Source organism: Lactuca saligna, chromosome 5 (genome assembly GCF_052625555.1).
Source record: "Lactuca saligna cultivar CGN05327 chromosome 5, ASM5262555v1, whole genome shotgun sequence".
NCBI classification, from domain to species: domain Eukaryota; kingdom Viridiplantae; phylum Streptophyta; class Magnoliopsida; order Asterales; family Asteraceae; genus Lactuca; species Lactuca saligna.
Window position 1 is genome coordinate 211,300,152 of NC_136421.1, and position 19,889 is coordinate 211,320,040.

Consider the following 19,889-nt stretch of genomic DNA (forward strand, 5'->3'; position numbering starts at 1 on the left):
CAACAAGGGTCAAATCATGGTTTGAGCTCATATGAATGTTAGTTCAAGCTCATGTAATCTAGGAACAGTTGTTGGGTTGGGAAAACTAAGATGCATTAAAGGTCGTACATTAGGATTAGTTATCCATCATAATCACAATACACATAGGCAGGACACATAGCATATGAAGCACACATCGCATAAAAACCACATCCAATCACATATATTCATCTCAATGTAAAGTACATCAAGTATGTGTATTTTTGTTCTTCCTAATAGAAGACGTTCATCTCATCTATCACGTATCCCAAGTCCATCACTAATACCTAACTTGGGGAGGGCATAAGGGAAACCACATAGAGACAGAGTACATCGAGAGGAAACAATACACTACATCACATTTGTAGGAAACCACACAACACCAACACGTACCAAACCCGCTAGTATCCACTAACGCACTTAGAATGGTCACTACCTACTTAGAATGATCTGTAGTTAGTGTTTCACTCTGATAGTAACCTTTTGCTTGACTACAACTCTACAAGACTTTGAAACGTCATCAGCTATCGATACTTTACCTCATATACCTCACTCCCACCCATGTCTCCAAATAAATATGGAACGACACTATATGCATCCACTTCCATCTCAACCACATTGATGCCAAATCAACATTTACTCTAATTCTTTCAATTAATTAAAAATATCCGATCATAAATTCATAGTGGTAGTTTTTAAACACCCAAAGAGAATTTAATGGTAAATCACATACAAAATATAGTTTACTGACTAACTATGTACATACAGCTTACACTCTCTCAAGTCATTAAACATTTTTAGAAGATTTATTCACTTAAACAGTTAAAAAAAGGCTTTCAATTTTTTTGAAAGAATTAATCAATAAAATTGTGAAAATGGAAAAATAAAGAAAACACTTATTATTTAAACGTAAATAAAAAATAAAATTTAGAGAGTTAATCCATGTTACTTGCAACATTTACCCTAAATCTTTTTGAATGTTTAATATTTTCGAGATCCTTTTAAACCATATTACTATAAAAAAATACAAAAGTTTGTTATCATCTTCATCAAATTGGCCCAAGATTTTAACCATATGTTTGTTTATGAAAACTTTTCTATCTAGTTCCTTTCCAAAAAGAATCATATTCGGTTTGTTTCGTCTAATTTCAATTGTCAAATTGATCCAACCAGTTTTTTACTGACAAAAAACAAACGAAAAAAAAACCAACAAAACACAACAATCCATCCACAATACCAAAAGAATATCAATTTTTACTACGAGATATCTGTTGTTCACATAATAAGCCTTCTCGTCCATTTAGAGTACAAGGTATTCAACCTTTTCGACTCATTGCAACGATACATATATAATAACATCACATCACAACTCCAAAAAAATCATGTATCCCAATTTGTGAAAGAGAGTATAGAGTATAGACACAAAACATATGTATACATAAGTGTTTGAATAACAAGAAGACCTTTGTGGACCCTATAGGCCCTGGTCCAACAAATAATCACCCAACCTTTCAACAACCATGTTGCATTGTCCAGGTGCGACTGGCTCATCATACAACCCAAACACCATGGCTCGAGTTGTTTTCTTCACACATATCCCTCCAGCTCCCTATAAAGGGATTGCACTTTGTGGGTAGGAAAAAATAAATAAAAGTAAGATCCTATAATGATAATATAAATCGAAAAGTATGTTACCTTTTTACCACGAATGACAGCTCCAGCCTCTCCTTGGATCACCATGTACTTTGCACCCCCCAGGAATAAACCAGTTGGAGCCAGATGACTTGCTTCATTGAATTCTTTGATAATAGAATTGGTCTCTTCGGTTTTATACTGCATAGATAAGGTTGAAATAGACTTAGTCATTTAGATAGTGAAGATTATAATGTGAAGTGATGAAAAAATGATTTCTCTAATAAGGGGAAGAGAAGAGAATTGAAGTTGAAAAATGTACAAATAGTCGGATCCTAATAGCAATTGACTTGTATCATGCATTGAATTATTATGAACAAATTACAATATAACACGATCAGATCTATCAAGAGTATATTCATCACGAAATATAACAAAGAAATTAATTACCAGATTCCTATGTATGACGAATCAGATCAATATGAAATCAGCGCCACAAAACGAATTTGTTGAGAATCACAAAAGCAGAAAATCGCGATGATGATGGATGAAATCATTCCTAAAATGAGGAAATAAGTTTAGAGATAGAGACCTGGGGGAAGGAAGTGCTCTTAGCCCAGACGGTGCCATCGGTACCGAAGATGGCAGCGGAAGAGAGATGTTGACCACTGCCATCGATGTCACACATTAAATGCTCATCAATGTAAGTTTGCCACGACATTTTGAGACTGTTTTTGTGTAAATTTGATGTGATTGATCCGAAATTGCAATTGTAAATCGGCAGGAAATGTTAGATTTGAAGTTGATTTATCGATTAATTTTGAAGAACGAGCGACCGATCTTCTCGCCGGTGTCCAATATTTGCTTCCAGTCGATCACCTCCATTCCCGCCCGCCTTTATTCAAGGACTTCTATTGTTATTTTAGAATCAAATTACGAATACCCGTATTTTCGGGTAAATACAATAAAAAGTAACGGAATTTTCAAATAAAAATCAACTGAATAATTGGAGGGTGTTTGTTTTATTTTTAAAACAACTTTTAGCTTTTCTCTTTTTTCTAAAAGTTAAAAAGAAGCTAAAAGGTGTTTAGTAAAGGGAAAAGAACTTTTAAAAACAACTTTTTAGATAGAAGAAAAATGTGTGTTTTGAAAAGTCGGGTAAACTTTTTGAAGCTTTTGAACTACGTAAAACTTAAATTACTTTTATACCCCTAACTATCCTAGTCAATTGGATATGTTCATTACTCTCGTTCTCGTATTGTCCGCTCACCCTCGTCCTTCTCTGTCGTTCACTGATCTATCAAGCCATCGACGATCTTCCTCCAAGCCATCGGTGATCTTCCTCCGGTCAACACCGTTGTCGGCGTCTCATTTCTCCGTCTCCGATCAGGTAAGTTTAAACTCCGATTTCGTTTTCGTTTGTGTCGATTTTTGATTTTCATTAGCAAAGAAAATGTCGATTTTCAATTTTCCTCGCACTGTATGTGATTTGATCCTTCGATTTTGATACATGTGATGTTCTGAAATATTGATTACCATACCTTTGGGAGTGCATGGATCTGTGTTGACGAAAATTGATGATATATTGTGTTAATAGGTATAGATTTGTGAAATTGATGAATTATTGAATAATAATTCGTGGAATTGATGAAATATGGTTGAAATATTGATTAAAATGATGTAATTTTTTGTTCACAAGGACCAGTTTGTGTTAACAGGTACCCATTTGTGAAATTATTCCAATTTGTTTCTTCTGATTTGTAACATACACGTTAATAACCTTGTATAATTGTCGTATTTTGTAAACTTGATAGCTTAAAGGTGAATATTATTAAATAATATATAATTTTGAGTGTTGAGTTCTAACAGTTTTATGAGATTCGAATTAAATCTATGTTTAGAATCATTCGGAAAGTATTGGAAGTGATGAGAAGTCTTATGAGATTCCGATCAAAAATTCAGTTATCAAAATTAACGAACATATAAAATTAAGTTGGAAATAAGTAAAACTAATGTTATAGAAAGTTGTAAATTAGATCGTTAGAAACATTTAGGCAAAAATCTCACTGAAATCCGAGTTATAACAAAGAAGTTATGACTTATTGAAGTTTTGCGACAGAACTAGCACAACGCCATATGACGTAAAAAGTGAGTTTACAATAAACTACTTTTTAACCTTTGTGATCTAAATAAAAGTCGTAGTATTCATTAAAACGAGAACTTTTATAAAAACAACCTCCAACTCTGAACGTGTATGAGGAATTTATGATTTTTCTAAGAATCAGCATAACAGTATTCAGCTCGAAATTTGAATTATAGATCGAGCATTTTTTAGCTGATACAACCTAAACGAGAATCAAAGATCTCGTTAATAGTAGTTCAACGGTAAAAATACAGAAGAAAACGGACGTCGGATAAAGAAGTTATGAATTTTTAACGGACTTTTCCTGTCCCGGCCAGTTAAAATATAACTTTAAAAATAAAGTTGAAATTAGCCAAAGGAGTCTAAACAAAAGTTGTAGAGCATAATTTCATCTATGTGTGGATATAAAGAACATCAAAAACGGAGCCCGTATACGAAAGATATGAATTTTTGAAGCTTTAGGCACAAACTTCGAGAACGCGCAGCGTACCAAGTGGTACGCTTAGCATTCAGATATACGCCCAGCGTACGAGGTATGTACGCCCAACGTACTTTTGTGTACACTATCACACCCCCGAACCAAACGGCGGAAATGTCCGAGGGCTCGTGTGACATAAATTGAATATCATCACAATTAATATACATGAATCATAACATAAACATCACCATGCATCAATATATTACAACCGACATTGTTCACATCAAGTACATTGTTTTAACGTTACAAATCCATACATAAATTGTTTGATAGTTTTCAAAAGAAAAACACACTGACATACTTGGTACTTATTCCTCAGCTTACCTGTTACCTGAGAATACCAGTTATTTTGAAAATGGGTCAACATATGGAATGTTGGTAAGTTCATAAGCATCTTTGATATGAAAATGTTTTGTGTAGTTTGAACGAGAACAACCCAGAAAATCCGATATTTTCAAAAAAGACCATTGTTTGTAAAAAGGTGTTAAGATCCGTACATATATGCATGATGATTTCAAAACATGTATAATTGAAGAACTTAGTATTAAACATACAAGTGAAAATGTTGAACTTCCCCGGAAAACCCGATGTTTTCCAAATACATAAAATACAGTGATTTCTTAAATTGTTATACCCCCACAATGAATGATTTTGATTACTCTTCCTTGATTACTTTGATGGTTTTGGATTAATTAATTGTTGTGAGTCGTTATAACCATGCATGATAATGACTAGTTATAACTACATACTATGAACGATCCTTAGAGGCGTCGCCCGTTATTACTCACTTAAATCCAAACAACCTTGATTACTTTTGATTAACAACCTGAATCTATTTACTTTGATTACTCATAAGCCTAGCAAACGAGGAGAAGACGAGTACAAAGTCCTACTGCTTCCGTGAGTTATTTTAGGATGTTGGGTATGCGAAGGACATGGTGGTCCATCTCGCATTTGATTACTTTGACCTTACTAGCTATGCTAATGGGCCACTAAGGCCCAATAGCAATTAAAAGCCATTGAGGGTCCTTTCAATATGGAATTGGGTCATAGAAGGCCCAATAACATATTATCGTTATCCCTTGGGCCCAAAGATCATGCTAATAGATTTCAAAGGTCCAACAAGCATGATTGAAGCCTTTAAGCCCAAGATTTTGGAATGTTCACTTGCCTTAGGTATTGTACGATTGTTGGTGGGTTTGATTGAACGATTGTTATTTTTGTATCGACTCGAGACCGATCGATTTGTTTATAACGATACTTGGAGTTATGCGTGTATTCATCTTTCGATTTTTGTACGTCGTAGTTTAGCATTTTTTATTCAATATTCTAGAAATAAAATAATTGTCATAAGAATATTGGTTTGACCTTTTTCCGTCCTTCTTTAATAAAAACAACAATTTTAGTCCCTTATAAAAAAACATTTTTATCCTTAAACTCTTTTCTTGACACTTTTGAGTCATAAACTTGTTAAAATGATATTTTTAGCTCAAAAATTATTCTTTTGTAGTTTCAGCCCTTCCAGAAAAGTATTTTTCGGTTAAAGCCCAAACTTTTGCAACTTTTATAATTTTGGCCCAAAATCCAAAAACTTAACATTTTTTATCCTTTTTGGAAAAGAAAGACATTTTTAACCCTTGAAATAGTTTTGTTTAACTTTTTATCCCCTGTTTTGAAGAACTTACCATTTCAGCCCTTTTAATTTCATGATTTTTGCAACTTTGGGCTTGTTGGGCCAAAAAGTCCAAAAATTAGCCCATTAAGCTAATATTTATATTTGAAGTCCTTTGAAGTGCATAATATTCATAAAAACATTTTTTGTAACTATTTTGACTCCTTTGACCCTTAAGAAAACCGTAAATCATAATTTTTTACCCAACTTTTGTTTATTTGACAATTTAAGCCCAAAAATGGGTTTTATGTTGAAATATGTTTATCACAATCTTATAAGTTAATATTCTTGACTTGTTTAGTATAATATAACTTAGATCATGTTTTCTTCCTTCTTATGGAATAGATCTCGAGATTTCTTCCCTTTTGGTTACTTATTCATCAACAAAACACATAAAATCACACATACATGCATAAAATCATACATAACACACACATACACATAGATCTACACATTTTGCTTGTATTCTCCCCATAAAATTTGTAAAAACCGAAAAAGAGAGGGGTATGAACTCACCTTTGATTGTTGCTTTTGATTTAGAAAGAAGAAATGAAGAAAACTTGGTCCTAGCAAGCCTTCTTGGAAGATCTCGAACTTATATGTGTTCTAATATGGTGATCATGAGTTTGAATAGAATTAGGAGGAGATTTTTGATGAAATGAAGTAGTTAGATCATGGATTTAAACGCCAACTTACCTTAAATGTTGATTTTTGTAGAATAACTTCCTTGAAGAGCCCTTATACGTCAAAATTTTTGGATGAACAAGCAAGAGTGTTTCTTTCAGAGTGTTTGAGTGAATTGTGTTTGTGTGTGTGTGTTTTCCCCATGTGGTTCTCGGCCGAAGAAGAAAAGGAGAGAGGAGAAGAGAGAGGGATGAAAGGATAGGCGCTTGGAAGTATGGGATATTTGCATGGTTGTCCCATGTATAATGGTGAAGTGGCAAGTAAAAAGTCAACTCTCCCTCCTTCATTTGTGTGGTTGGGCCGAGAGAAGGAGAAGCAAGGAAGAAATTTGGGATTTTTGTGATTAAGTCCATTTTATGGCCCAATTGGTCTTGGGAGAGGGTTCACGGTCCAAAATAAATCAAGAAATGATTTTTATGGCTCATTAGGGCTAATTAGGTTAGTTATGGCCCAACATGGTCCATTTGGGTAGTTTATTTCATTCTAGGCCCAATATGTCCCAAAATGTTAAAATAAATGGGAGTGGGTCCAATTAGAGCCCATTTAAGAGTTCTAATCCCAAGATAGTCAAATTGGAAGCTTATTGACCCATTGGGCCCAATAAGGAAATCCTAGTCCAAAATAGACTTAAACCGGGATTTCTAGGGTTTCCAATTCTTTGTTGATTATTTGCAATGCTTGTATAAAGTGTTTTATTTAAGTTTTTTTGTTATTGAATAAGCATGATGCATGCTTTCACCTTGTTGGTTTATAGTTGGTATAATTGTTGTTGTTACACAACATCAAAATTCCTGGTTGTGACATACACGGTCCGAGATTGGCCACGTCTCCTACTCCTTCGCATGGCACACACATGTTCGTAGTCTTGACGCGTCCGAGTTGATCCATTCGTATGCCCAACATACTCAATGTACGCCCTATGTACCATAAAATTACGCCCAACATAATTAGATGCTTCGGATACTATAAATAGGGTGTGAGGCTGCCCGATTTTGTTTAGAAAAATTTACATCTTTTTACCCTCTACTCTCTCTCTCTCATTACTGTAACACCCCCCGAAGCCTAGGAAAACACGCCAACACCCAAAGCAAGGCCCGGAGAAATAATATTGTTAGTCGAAACTCTACCCGCACAAAGCCCAGTTTTCAACAAAAACTCCCGGTTTCGTCAAAGAAAGTCATTTTTAGACACGAAGTGCTGCCCAAATTATCATTTTATCATTCGGTTATTTTACGGTGAGTTCAATCTAGGGAAAATTGTATGTTATGTGTTATATGTTCAATGTGCTTTCATGTGTTATTCTGGTTTTATATCGTTGATCATGTAGAGCATGTCTCGTATCACTCCTGGTATTGTCTTTAAGCCTTTGGCTTTGTAAAGCATGTCTCGTATTATTCTGCTATTGGATTTATTCCTTTGGCCATGTAGATAATGTCTCGTATCACTTCTGGTATTGGCTTTGTGCCTTTGGCCATGTAGAGCATGACTCGTATCACTTCTGGTATTGGCATAGGGCTATGTAGGGCTGAAAGCCTGTATATTCTAGCAAAATGATAATCCGAAATTGTATCTTTCTGTGCCACTTGGGCTGAAGTTTTATGATGTATATCATGTTGAAATTGTTGTATCTCATTGATTGTAAATCTTTAAATTAGATCATTTGTTGATATGGAAAGCCTGTCATATGATACACATATGCATTTGTTGTTCTTTGTCCCTCTTTGCTTCTGTCATATTGATATATGTATGGCATAGCGTTATATTGTAATTGTTATTGAACTCACTAAGTATCACCCACTTATCCCTCTCAATGTTTAAACTATTGCAGGTGATAAATAGTATAGTCATGTACTAGTAGAAGATGTAGAATAGTTAATATTATCACTTTTGTACTTAGTGTATAAATTCCTGGGAAGTTATATATATATATATATATATATATATATATATAACTCAGTAAAAATCTTAATAGTTGGTTTGTATCCAGACTTTTGTAAATTATTTTATGAATATGCATGTAGCATGTTTGGATTAATAATATTGTAAAATTTAGAGAAGAGCTTCTCTCATGATTTGCGTTTTTTTCTTCCGTTGTTGTTCTATTTTTTCTGTTTTGATTAACTATAGTTCATGAATCGTATGAAAGATTGATTACAAATTTGTTAAATTGATGAAATCATTTAGGAAGGTTAATGAAATTGGTTTGTTGTTTAATGTTGATACGATATGTAATTCACAGATAATGGACAAAAACCACACTGTTGTTGTTGATTGTGAAACATCTTTAAAAATGAAAAAACCAAAATTCGGATGGGATAATCGTAGCTTCATTGTGTTTGTTGATTCATGCTTGATTGAACTAAGAAAAGGACATAAAACTGGTACTCACTTTAATAAAGTTGGGTGGGAGAATAAAAAGAACACATGAAGGACAAAACAGGTTATAGCCTTGAAAAAAAAACAACTAACAAACAAATGGAAGAACATGAAAAAATAGTGGAAGGTTTACCGCTTAATGAGGCTTGAAACCGGACTGGGTGGGACGAGAAGCCTAATAGATGCATCACCTGAGTAGTGGGAGGAGAAAATAAAGGTATGATTTACTATTCTTTTTTATTATTTTAAGTTATGATAGCATATAGATTGAGCGTATTTGATTTATATTATCTTTTTTTCTTGCAGTAGAATAAAGATTATGCAAAATTTAGGAATGCAGGTTTGAGCATATTTGATGAGAAATATGCTCTTTTGTTTCGGGATTTTGTTGCCATTGGAGATCAGACTATGACTCCATTACAGTTTCAAAACAATAGCAATCCAAACGAAGAAAATGTGGAGGGAAATGAGATAGTGATGATATCAATTTAGATGATGATGATGAGCCTCTTTTTCCTAGTTTCCATGAAAGTAGTTCAAGTAAAAAGAAAAGGTCTAAGCTTGTTTCCAACAACCGTTCAACCAAGAGTAAAATTTCAATTTATGAAGAAAAAGTAGATGCTTTATTGGATGTCTTATCAACAAAAAGCACACAAAATTATCCACAAAATAATCCTTCCCCAACAATAGCAGATTGCATGGCCATTGTTATCAAGTTTCCTGATTTTCGTGAAGGGTCCAACGAATTTTCACAAGCATTGCTTGTCTTCACCAAAAAGCAAAATCGTGAAGCTTTTATGTTTCCAATGACTGACGAAGCCAAGATGGAGTTCCTTAAGTTACTTACGAAATAATGATTTAGCAATATGTGTTATGCTTTGACATTATGTTTTATGTTTTGACATTATATGTTGTCCTTTGACATTATGTATTTTACATTGGTCGAAAGGGATATGCATTACAAAATATAATGGTTGTTTGTGATTTTAACATGTGTTTTACACAGGTTCGGTCTAGACGGTGGGCAACCCAGGTGATCGCTCAGGGCCCACGTCACCAGGAGGTCCAAAATTTATGGGCTATGTAATACATATATATATATATATATATATACATATATATATATATATATATATATATACATATATATATATATATATATATATATATATATATATAATTATTACCTAAATGGTTTTTAGGGCTTAAACTTGGTTCAAAATCAAACTAGCTCAAAAGAAGCAATTTGGCATACTTGTTATTGCTAATTGAACGCGTTTATAGTAAAAAATAAATAATGTTTTTTTTGAATCTTTATTATATTTGTCTTTAAGGGGCCATTTTTTTCTTTTCGTCCCGGGCCTCATATACGTTTGGACCGGCCCTGGTTTTACATTTGTATGGGCCGGTTGGGAGGGGACTGCACATGACACAAGAATTTTCAATGAAGCCTTACAGAGACCAGATCTTAATTTTCCATATACAACGGGTGGTTAGTATATTTTTTGAAACACAAGTTATATATTTTTACTACTTGTTTGAAACGAAAAAAAATAATTTGTTTGTTTTATTTACAAATAAATATTACGTTGCTGATGTCGGATATCCTAATACTAGAGGGTATCTTGCTCCATTCAAAGACACAAATATTAATTATCATTTACCTGATTTTCGACGTGGACACACGGCTGCTATTCGTGAACCTCGTGGACCAAAAGAGAAATTTAACTATCTCCACTTATCATTGCGAAATATCATTGAACAAACTTTTGGAGTGTGGAAAGTTAGGTGGGCATTATTAAGAGACATGCATGTTAATTACAAGTACAAGAACCAAGTGAAAATTATGATAGCATCGATGGCGATCCATAACTACATTAGAAATGTTGGTAGGTTTGATGAAGCGTTTAATAGGGCACACCAATAATCCTACAATCCCATAAGAGGTGGTACTAGTAGTGAAGTTTACGAAGAAGGTCCGAGTACACGTTGCACGAGGGATGATGATCCATATATGGCAGCGATACGATATATTATTGCACAAGATATAATCACATTGCGAAGATGAATGTAATATTATCTATGATATTTTTTATAAATTATTTACAATTCGTATGAACGTAATTTTAATATTATCATGGTCTATTAAAAAAATTAGGAATATTTAAAAGAAATTTATATTTTATATTTTCTAATAAAATGTTTACAAAATTATAATTGTGTTTAAAAAAAATTGTTAAGTATAAAATAGTATATGTAAAGTAGTAAATAATTGTAAATATGTAAGCATATCTTTTTTAGTCATTTTACATGTAAAAGTGAAACCAAACACTTTTTAAAAACAGCTTTTGACTTTTTCCCCTCAAAAGCTAATCCAAACACATTTTTAAAAACACATTTTGTAAAAAGCCCTTTTACAAAAAGGACTTTTGAAGATAAAAGGATATCCCAAACACCGCCTTATGATACAAGCTTAACACAATGTTGTTTCAAGTTTGTCATTTGGTCATAGGTATGGTCACCTTTTATCTTTCACTTTTTAGTGTTACATCAACCCTCACTTTCCTTTCACTCATCAAAAGACAGGAAATAGTTTCATTTTACGACCTTTATTTTTTATTTTTTATTTTTTAAAATGTATTTTATATAAGACAAAATTGCAAGTTTGGTCCCTGTGGTATGTCAAAAATTGGATGGTTGGTCCAAAAAGTTTTGGGGTTGCACCGGTGGTCCAAAAACTTTGATTTGTTGTGGAATTGGTCCAAAGGCTTAACAGCCGTCTACCCCCTCCGTCTGTGTGAGGGTATTTTTGTCAATTCACGCCCATTCCTTTGATATCTTATTAAATTAAACCCCCCTAACATCTACTCTCCTTATTAATAGATCGGACGTGTGTTCCATCTTTTCCCTAAATCGAAATCTCCTCCTCATCTTTTCCCTAAAATCAAAATCGTGTCTTCCAAACTCAAAATCAACAATGGTAAGGTGTTTCTGTGGTCAAATGGCAATCGTGTCTTCCAAAAATAACCCAGCTACATATCATGTACAACTTTAGTTTTGATTTTTCTTCCTTTGACCACAGAAACACCTCACCATTGTTGATTTTGAGTTTGGAAGACACGATTTTGATTTTAGGGAAAAGATGAGGAGGAGATTTCGATTTAGGGAAAAGATGGAACATACGTCCGATCTATTAATAAGGAGAGTAGACGTTAGGGGGGTTTAATTTAATAAGATATCAAAGGAATGGGCGTGAATTGACAAAAATACCCTCACACAGACGGAGGGGGTAGACGGCTGTTAAGCCTTTGGACCAATTTCACAACAAATCAAAGCTTTTGGACCACCAGTGCAACCCCAAAACTTTTTGGACCAAACATCCAATTTTTGACATACCACAGGTACCAAACTTGCAATTTTGTCTTTATATAAATATTATACTTGAATTAAAAACTATGAATTTTTATATGTATTTATAATTTTTTAGTATATATATAAGTTAATAAATATTAAAGAAACAAAAATTTTAACCAACTAGAAAATATATATAACTTTGTAATTTAAATATATTTAGTGGTTTTAACAAAAAAAAATGGTGTCAAATAGGTTGCCAAAATGGGTTAATTTGAAAAATTAAAATCTAGTGGGTGATTTTCTAGTAAAATATGGGGTGAGACGCACTTCTAAGTAGGGTCCATTTCGTGCGATCAACCCTTGGTTATAGTGTACCAAACAATATACATACAAATTGTTCGGTCCATTCCCGTTCAATCCAATTCAAGATGGTCACTGTGTCAAACGCTACTTATGATCTTAAGTCAAACTGGTAATTGGTTCTTCCGAAATGAAATCAGAACTGATAATTGACCGAAACAAGTCCATTCTATCCTGTTGCTGAAACAGGTTCAACTTTTCCGGCTTTGCCAATATGGTTAAGTTTTGCATATCCATGCATATATGTTAGAGATGGTAAGATGTACGTATGTTGTAGATAGTTATATATAACTATTTTTTTTTGTAACATCCCATATTTCAACCCAAAATTTTTAATTAAAACTTTAAGTATTTATTTAATTCATAACTACATGATCTTAAAAGATTTATCAGGGTATCATTAAATGTTATCAAGTACACAAGTCCCCCATCGATGCGATGCAATCGAGTTGTACCCCTCCTTTAATATAAGAAAACCTAAAACGGGTAAACCACAAATCATAAGCACAAAGCTTAGTGAGTTCCCCAAAATACCACACACCGCACATCACAAATAAACAGTTATGGGTTATCAGCAACCCTGGTGACTATCAGTAGTCCCATTAAGCTAACAGCACTTCCAGTGAGTTATCATCAACCCTGGAAACTATCAGCAGTCCCAGTAGGCTAACAATACGCCCGGTGGGTTATCAGCAACCCTGGAGACTATCAATAGTCTTAGTCACATATAAACAACATAACATAATAATAACATCTAGACTCAGTTGGTCATTACAAATACAACTATTCTACCACACAGGCTCATACAAATATGCAAGAGTCACAAAAACAACTAGCATCCTACATACATAATTTAGTGAGTCGACATTGATGAGTTCGAGTCACGAGCATCGGGAGAAGACTCACTTGAATCAAAGATCCTTGAAATACTATGACACGATACCTTTTCTGCACTGCTAGCACCCGTATATCCACTAATACCAGAAAAAAGGGTTTGGGCACTGATAACGTACGCCTTGCGTACTCTTAATACGCACAGCGTACTCAGGATGCCTTAATACGCCCAACGTACTCAACTTAACCTAAACACGTCCAAACTTCAAGCGATCATAACTTCTTCATTTAAACTCCGATTTCGACGATCTTTATATCCATGGAAATGTATTGAGGAGCTCTACAACCCTATCTAATTACTTTTAACTTAAATCACATCGAACTAGAATCCATAATTCATAAAAGAAGTCTGAACACTACTTTCCCATTTTACCCTTTAACTCCAAAGCATAAACCGAACTCTTGGATCACACAATCTACAATACCCACATCCAAATGGGTCTAAACCTCTCGTTACCAATGCCTAAAACCTTATGATATTTGACCATTGGGTCGTGACCCCGAATTATGAAATGACCCGAAACAGGGTGTTACCACTCTCCCCCACTTAAATTAGATTTTGACCTCCAAACCATTTCTTACTATCTCTTCTGTTGAACCAACGATCCTACCTAAATCCCTAAATCAAGAATATGACTGGTAAAGTCACCTCATTCCAATAACCGTCCACCCTTACTACTTTCGAACCCAAAATAGTGGAAATCATAAGCCCTATCGAAGAATGAACCCCAACTTTGCTCTAAGCCCCCAAGTGTCCAATCGTGACGCCTGAAACCGAAAACCTTGATCGATGCCTAACCCCCGGGAAGGAGAAACCACTCCAAACCATTTCCATAATGACTCAACTTCATATCCCGAACCGCACAAACCTATACTTCTAGAACAGATTTACAAATACCCGAAACATATACGCCCCCACCACTTACCGGTGCTGAAAAATCCTCATCGAAAACAAAACCAGCTCTAGACTAAAAAACGAAGCAGGTACAGGTGGTCCTGGTCTATCCGCCAACACGACTCCATCAGTCATTCACTCCCAATTAAGAACAGCTCAACCAACCAATGCTCGAACAATCACCAAACCCGCTTAACTCTAGTGATGGCTACAAACCGAACCAAGTTCTTACATCACATTTGGATGTAAGACCATGTGGAGCTCCCGTGGCTTTCTTATTGAAGACCATGGGGGAGCCCATGACATCCTGGATTAAGACCCTGGGGGGAGCCCACGGCATCCATGTATGTCTATATGCATGGTTATGTGATTCATATGGTTATGTGATTGATATGGGCATGTGATGGATATGGTTATTTTATTGATATGGTTATTTGATTGATATGGTTTATGTAGCTTTTATAGCTAATGTGGATTATGTGGTTATGTGAATTGTGTGGGGTATGTTCTGGGGAAATCACTAAGCGTTGTACTTACAGTTTTGTTTATTGGTTTCAGGTATCATCGATTTGGAAAGGAAGGGCTCAGATTGATCACAGTGCAGACACCTATGATTTCCTCAAGGAATGATTTTGGGATAAACTCTGATAAATGTTTTACTTAATGATGGTTTGAAATGTTTGAAATAAACGGTATCAATGTTGTAGCTATATTAAAAATGAATTTTTTACCCTTCATTTTTTAGGGGTTACAGATGGCGCCTTAACGATTTAGATTGCAAAAAGACCAAATTGCCCTTAAAATCATTCCAAATATGTGAATACTAAGGGTATTTGTGTCAAAACAAATTATTCAAATATTATAACCTTTTATAGATAGGTAACAGTGGAATTTTGATTATTAAAATGAAAAAGACAAAAATAACATATATATCATAATTCATAACGTAATACATTTATATTAAAATTTCACCAAATTGCTAGTATATATTCATGTATTATATATATATATATATATATATATATATATATATATATATATATATATATATATATATATATTAAAAAATTTGCTACATACAACTATGATCAAAATATAATATAAACACTAATAATGAAAATGCAAAACACATTATTCAAACATTATTCAAAAAACATTCAAACACCATTCCAAACTTTTACTATTTTAGTCCCTTATTAATAACACAACATATTTACTAATAAAGTAACAACATCAAATAATTACTTATCAAGTAAATTACTATATATTTGTATATTAAACCAAAAGAATGTACATAGCTTAATTGTCATAATATGAAAGTACATATCAACAAACTACTCATAAGTTATACCATACTCCCTTGAAAACCTAACGAAACAAGCATCCCACAAACAAATTTCACACCTAAACACCCATTTGTGTCCATTCAAAAAAGCGTCTAACACACTAATTACAGACTTATGGATTGTAAAAGTTATATAGAAGCCATGGAAGTGTACATGTTTCATCCCCTCCCTATTTAAGTTGAGATGAACCTTAGAACAAGTTGCTCTAAGATTCCACTTACCTTTTGCTCTGCAGTAAGCATTGTTCAACATGTCCAAAGCTTCCTGCTTCCTATGTCTCCCTTCAGCCATCAACATCGTTCCCAGGACAAATGTTGAATCCAAATGTCCCAATGCAGATGTTTCTTCAAGCATCGTTTTCCTTTCATGTTCAGATTCTAAGAAAAATAACTTCATCTGAAAAAAAGCATTAAATACATAATTTCTAGTTGAAGTTATGCAAAACAAGAAATAGATTAATTAATACTATGCATTTATATATATATATATATATATATATATATATATATATATATATATATATATATATATCAACATACCAATCCATTCCTAAACAGAATATTTGGGTTTCTCATCTCTATGCATTTGTTGACAACTGCATGTTTCTGGTCAGACCAACCACGAAATCGTAATCTATCTAACTCCATATGTTTATATACTTCATCTGTTTTTCCTACCTCATTAAAGAATCTACAACTGCAAACGAAACACAATATTCGCTCCATAATGTAAAGACAACTCAAATACACTTGTGAAATAGAATGATCAAAGAGAAAACTTACACACTCTTCATCCTGAAAGCCTTGACAGCTGAAATTTTTCCGAAGTCAACTATTATTTTCTCCATCACTTCCAATGGCATGTCTGTTAGCGATTTCCTTTGATTTCGTGATTGCATCTTCGAAGAAGTACTGGCTTCCATAATAATAAACCTTCACTAAGAAAACGATTCTGCGAAAATGATTTTAGGGTTTTTTGACTGTCGGAATTTTGAAATTGGGGTTGTTTGCAAGTAACTGAAATAAGAGTGAAGAACTGAAACAACGTGTTTCGTCGAAAAACATTACGACGCCTAGAAGATGTTCCATTATAAAATGACCAAACTGTCCTCATGCATACAATGACTCATATTTAATTAATAAGGGTAGTTATGTCAAAAGTCATAATTATTAGAAAAATCAATTTCTATTTTAATACACAACCGGCACACATGATATATTTTGACCAATGACCTATATGTCATCCATGAGTGATACCATCACACCATAAGCAACTATCATATTGACCAATGACCCGTATGTCATCCATGGACACCATAAGCAACTATCATGTTGACCAATGACCCGTATGTCATCCATGGACACCATAAGCAACTATCATGTTGGTCACCAATAACCCGTATGTCATCCATGGACACCATAAGCAACTACCATGTTGACCAATGACTCGTATGTCATCCATGGACACCATAAGCAACTACCATGTTGACCAATGACTCGTATGTTATACATGGACACCATAAGCAACTACCATATTGACCAATGACCCATATGTCATCCATGGGCACCATAAGCAATTACCATGTTGACCAAATACCCATATGTCATCCATGGGTGATACCATCACACCATAAGCAACTACCATGTTGACCAATAACTTGTATGTCATCCATGGACACCATAAGCAACTACCATATTGATCAATGACCCGTATGTCATCCATGGACACCATAAGCAACTACCATGTTAACCAATGACCCATATGTCATCCATGGGTGATACCATCCCACCATAAGCAACTACCATGTTGACCAATGACCCGTATATCATCCATGGACACCATAAGCAACTACCATGTTGACCAATAACCCATATGTCATCCATGGACACCATAAGCAACTACCATGTTGACCAATGACCCATATGTCATCCATGGGTGATACCATCACACCATAAGCAACTACCATGTTGACCAATGACCCGTATGTCATCCATGGACACCATAAGCAACTACCATGTTGACTAATGACTCATATGTCATCTACGGACACCATAAGCAACTACCATGTTGACCAATGACCCATATGTCATCCATGGACACCATAAACAACTACCATGTTGATCACCAATGACCCGTATGTCATCCATGGATACCATAAGCTACTATCATGTTGACCAATGACCCATATGTCATCCTTAGACACCATAAGCAACTACCATGTTGACAAATGACCCGTATTTCATCCATGGACACCATAAGCAACTTCCATGTTGACCAATGACCCATATGCCATCCATGGACACCATAAGCAACTACCATGTTGACGAATGACCCATATATCATCCATGGGTGATACCATCACACCATAAGCAACTACCATGTTGACCAATGACCCGTATGTCATCCGTGGACATGATAAGCAACTACCATGTTGACCAATGACCCGTATGCCATCCATGGACACCATAAGCTGCTACCATGTTGACCAAAGATGCGTATGTCATCCATGAACACCATAAGCAACTACAGTGTTGACCAATGACTCATATGTCATCCATGGACACCATAAGCAACGACCATGTTGACCAATGACCCATATGTCATCCATGGGTGATACCCTTACACCATAAGCAACTACCATGTTGACTAATGACCTGTATGTCATCCATGGACACCATAAGCAACTACCATGTTGGCCAATAACCTGTATGTCTACCATGTTGACCAATGACCCGTATGTCATCCATGGACATCATAAGTAATTACCATGTTGATCACCAATGACTCGTATGTCATCCATGGACACCATAAGCAACTACCATGTTAAGCAATGACCCGTATGTCATCCATGGACACTACAAGCAGCTACCATGTTGAACAATGACACGTATGTCATCCATGTCATCCATGGACACCATAAGCAACTACCATGTTGACTAATGACTCGTATGTCATCCATGGACACCATAAGAAACTATCATGTTGACCAATGACCCGTATGTCATCCATGGGTGATTCCATGACACCATAAGCAACTACCATATATATTGACACGACATGTACGTCTTTTATATATAAATTTTGGTTTAAACATAAAATAATATAGATGTATAGTTTGTTAATGTTTAATCCTCGTTTATAATTTTAAATTAAAATTATACTATGAACACCTCGTTAGTATATGTTCTTTCTTGACGTTAGCTATATGTATATACCCTATCTATCAATCTGGAACTACTTTTATAAATTTGAATTACTAAACATTTAGCGGTAATTAGCACAGTACGATTTTTTCATTAGTGAAACTTCAAAATATTTCGCAATTCCTTTCCCTCCAACGTACACACGTTTAGGTTGCATATATGGGCAAGTTTATTGATTAGAAATGGGGTTTACATTTTCTGTAATCATCATCTCCAGCAGCTAATTGATCGAAATCTTTGTTTATTATACGTTTGTGCAATGACTTCGGCGATATAGGTTGTCACCCATCTAAGATTTATTTTTTTTTAATTTACTGTTATCATGATGATCGTTTCTTGTTCTCTGATCATCTTCATGTATATTATCATCTTAAATTGCAAGTAAATTGGTTTTGATTGTATTCAATAGTTTGCATGCGTAGTAATGCATTCATATATAATCTATTTTTATTGTTTATTTCTCTCTTCTCATCAGCAGTTTATCATCTTTAATACATTGGTATTGAATACAGTTTTTTTTTTTTAATTTTTAAGCAAGAAAGATGTAGAACTTGAAAGCAAAAGAAGCATCCGGTGTGAAGCCTACTAAATTCATTACACCACAGGTTATGAAACGCAACAGGATTTCAGCTGCAAAATTCATAAAAAGACAATTACAAGATGAATAAATCGACTTCCCAATACCAACAACCATATCCAAAGCACCTATAACATCTACCAACAAAACTCCTAAACCTATATCATTAACATCAACCATGACTACCACTTCCTCGGCATCACTTACAACATCCACACCGTCTTTACAAAATACATCTAAAACTTCAGAAAATGGAA

The 19,889-nt window shown here is 34.5% G+C and overlaps 2 protein-coding genes across 2 annotated transcripts; both read right to left on the reverse strand.

Annotated features, from left to right (window-relative positions):
* Positions 1–1,252: 1,252 nt before the first annotated feature.
* On the reverse strand, positions 1,253–2,525 carry LOC144996889 (profilin-1). Its single transcript, XM_078956666.1, has 3 exons — positions 2,243–2,525; positions 1,714–1,851; positions 1,253–1,627 (listed from the first exon to the last, which is right to left on the reverse strand). Exons 1-3 carry the CDS (start codon positions 2,369–2,371, stop codon positions 1,493–1,495), a joined length of 402 nt encoding a protein of 133 aa, XP_078812792.1. The 5' UTR covers positions 2,372–2,525; the 3' UTR covers positions 1,253–1,492.
* An 8,660-nt stretch (positions 2,526–11,185) lies between these two features.
* On the reverse strand, positions 11,186–16,774 carry LOC145046216 (putative F-box protein At1g67623). The gene is made up of 5 exons (XM_078994513.1): positions 16,635–16,774; positions 16,392–16,548; positions 16,074–16,248; positions 11,314–11,372; positions 11,186–11,194 (listed from the first exon to the last, which is right to left on the reverse strand). The coding sequence occupies exons 1-5, from the start codon at positions 16,772–16,774 to the stop codon at positions 11,186–11,188; spliced, it is 540 nt and encodes a 179-aa protein (XP_078850639.1).
* Between the last annotated feature and the right edge of the window lie 3,115 nt (positions 16,775–19,889).

What these genes read in the sequence shown, in the direction of transcription:
- LOC144996889 (XM_078956666.1), bottom strand. Translation starts at nt 2,371, where the DNA reads ATGTCGTGGCAAACTTACATTGATGAGCATTTAATGTGTGACATCGAT. An exon ending in AGAGCACTTCCTTCCCCCAG is followed by an intron (nt 1,852 to 2,242) that starts GTCTCTATCTCT and finishes TTATCTATGCAG; the next exon opens with TATAAAACCGAAGAGACCAA. An exon ending in CTGTCATTCGTGGTAAAAAG is followed by an intron (nt 1,628 to 1,713) that starts GTAACATACTTT and finishes ATCCCTTTATAG; the next exon opens with GGAGCTGGAGGGATATGTGT.
- LOC145046216 (XM_078994513.1), bottom strand. Translation starts at nt 16,774, where the DNA reads ATGGAAGCCAGTACTTCTTCGAAGATGCAATCACGAAATCAAAGGAAA. An exon ending in TTCTGTTTAGGAATGGATTG is followed by an intron (nt 16,249 to 16,391) that starts GTATGTTGATAT and finishes GCTTTTTTTCAG; the next exon opens with ATGAAGTTATTTTTCTTAGA. An exon ending in TGCTTACTGCAGAGCAAAAG is followed by an intron (nt 11,373 to 16,073) that starts GTAAGTGGAATC and finishes TGTTTGGATTAG; the next exon opens with CTTTTGAGGGGAAAAAGTCA.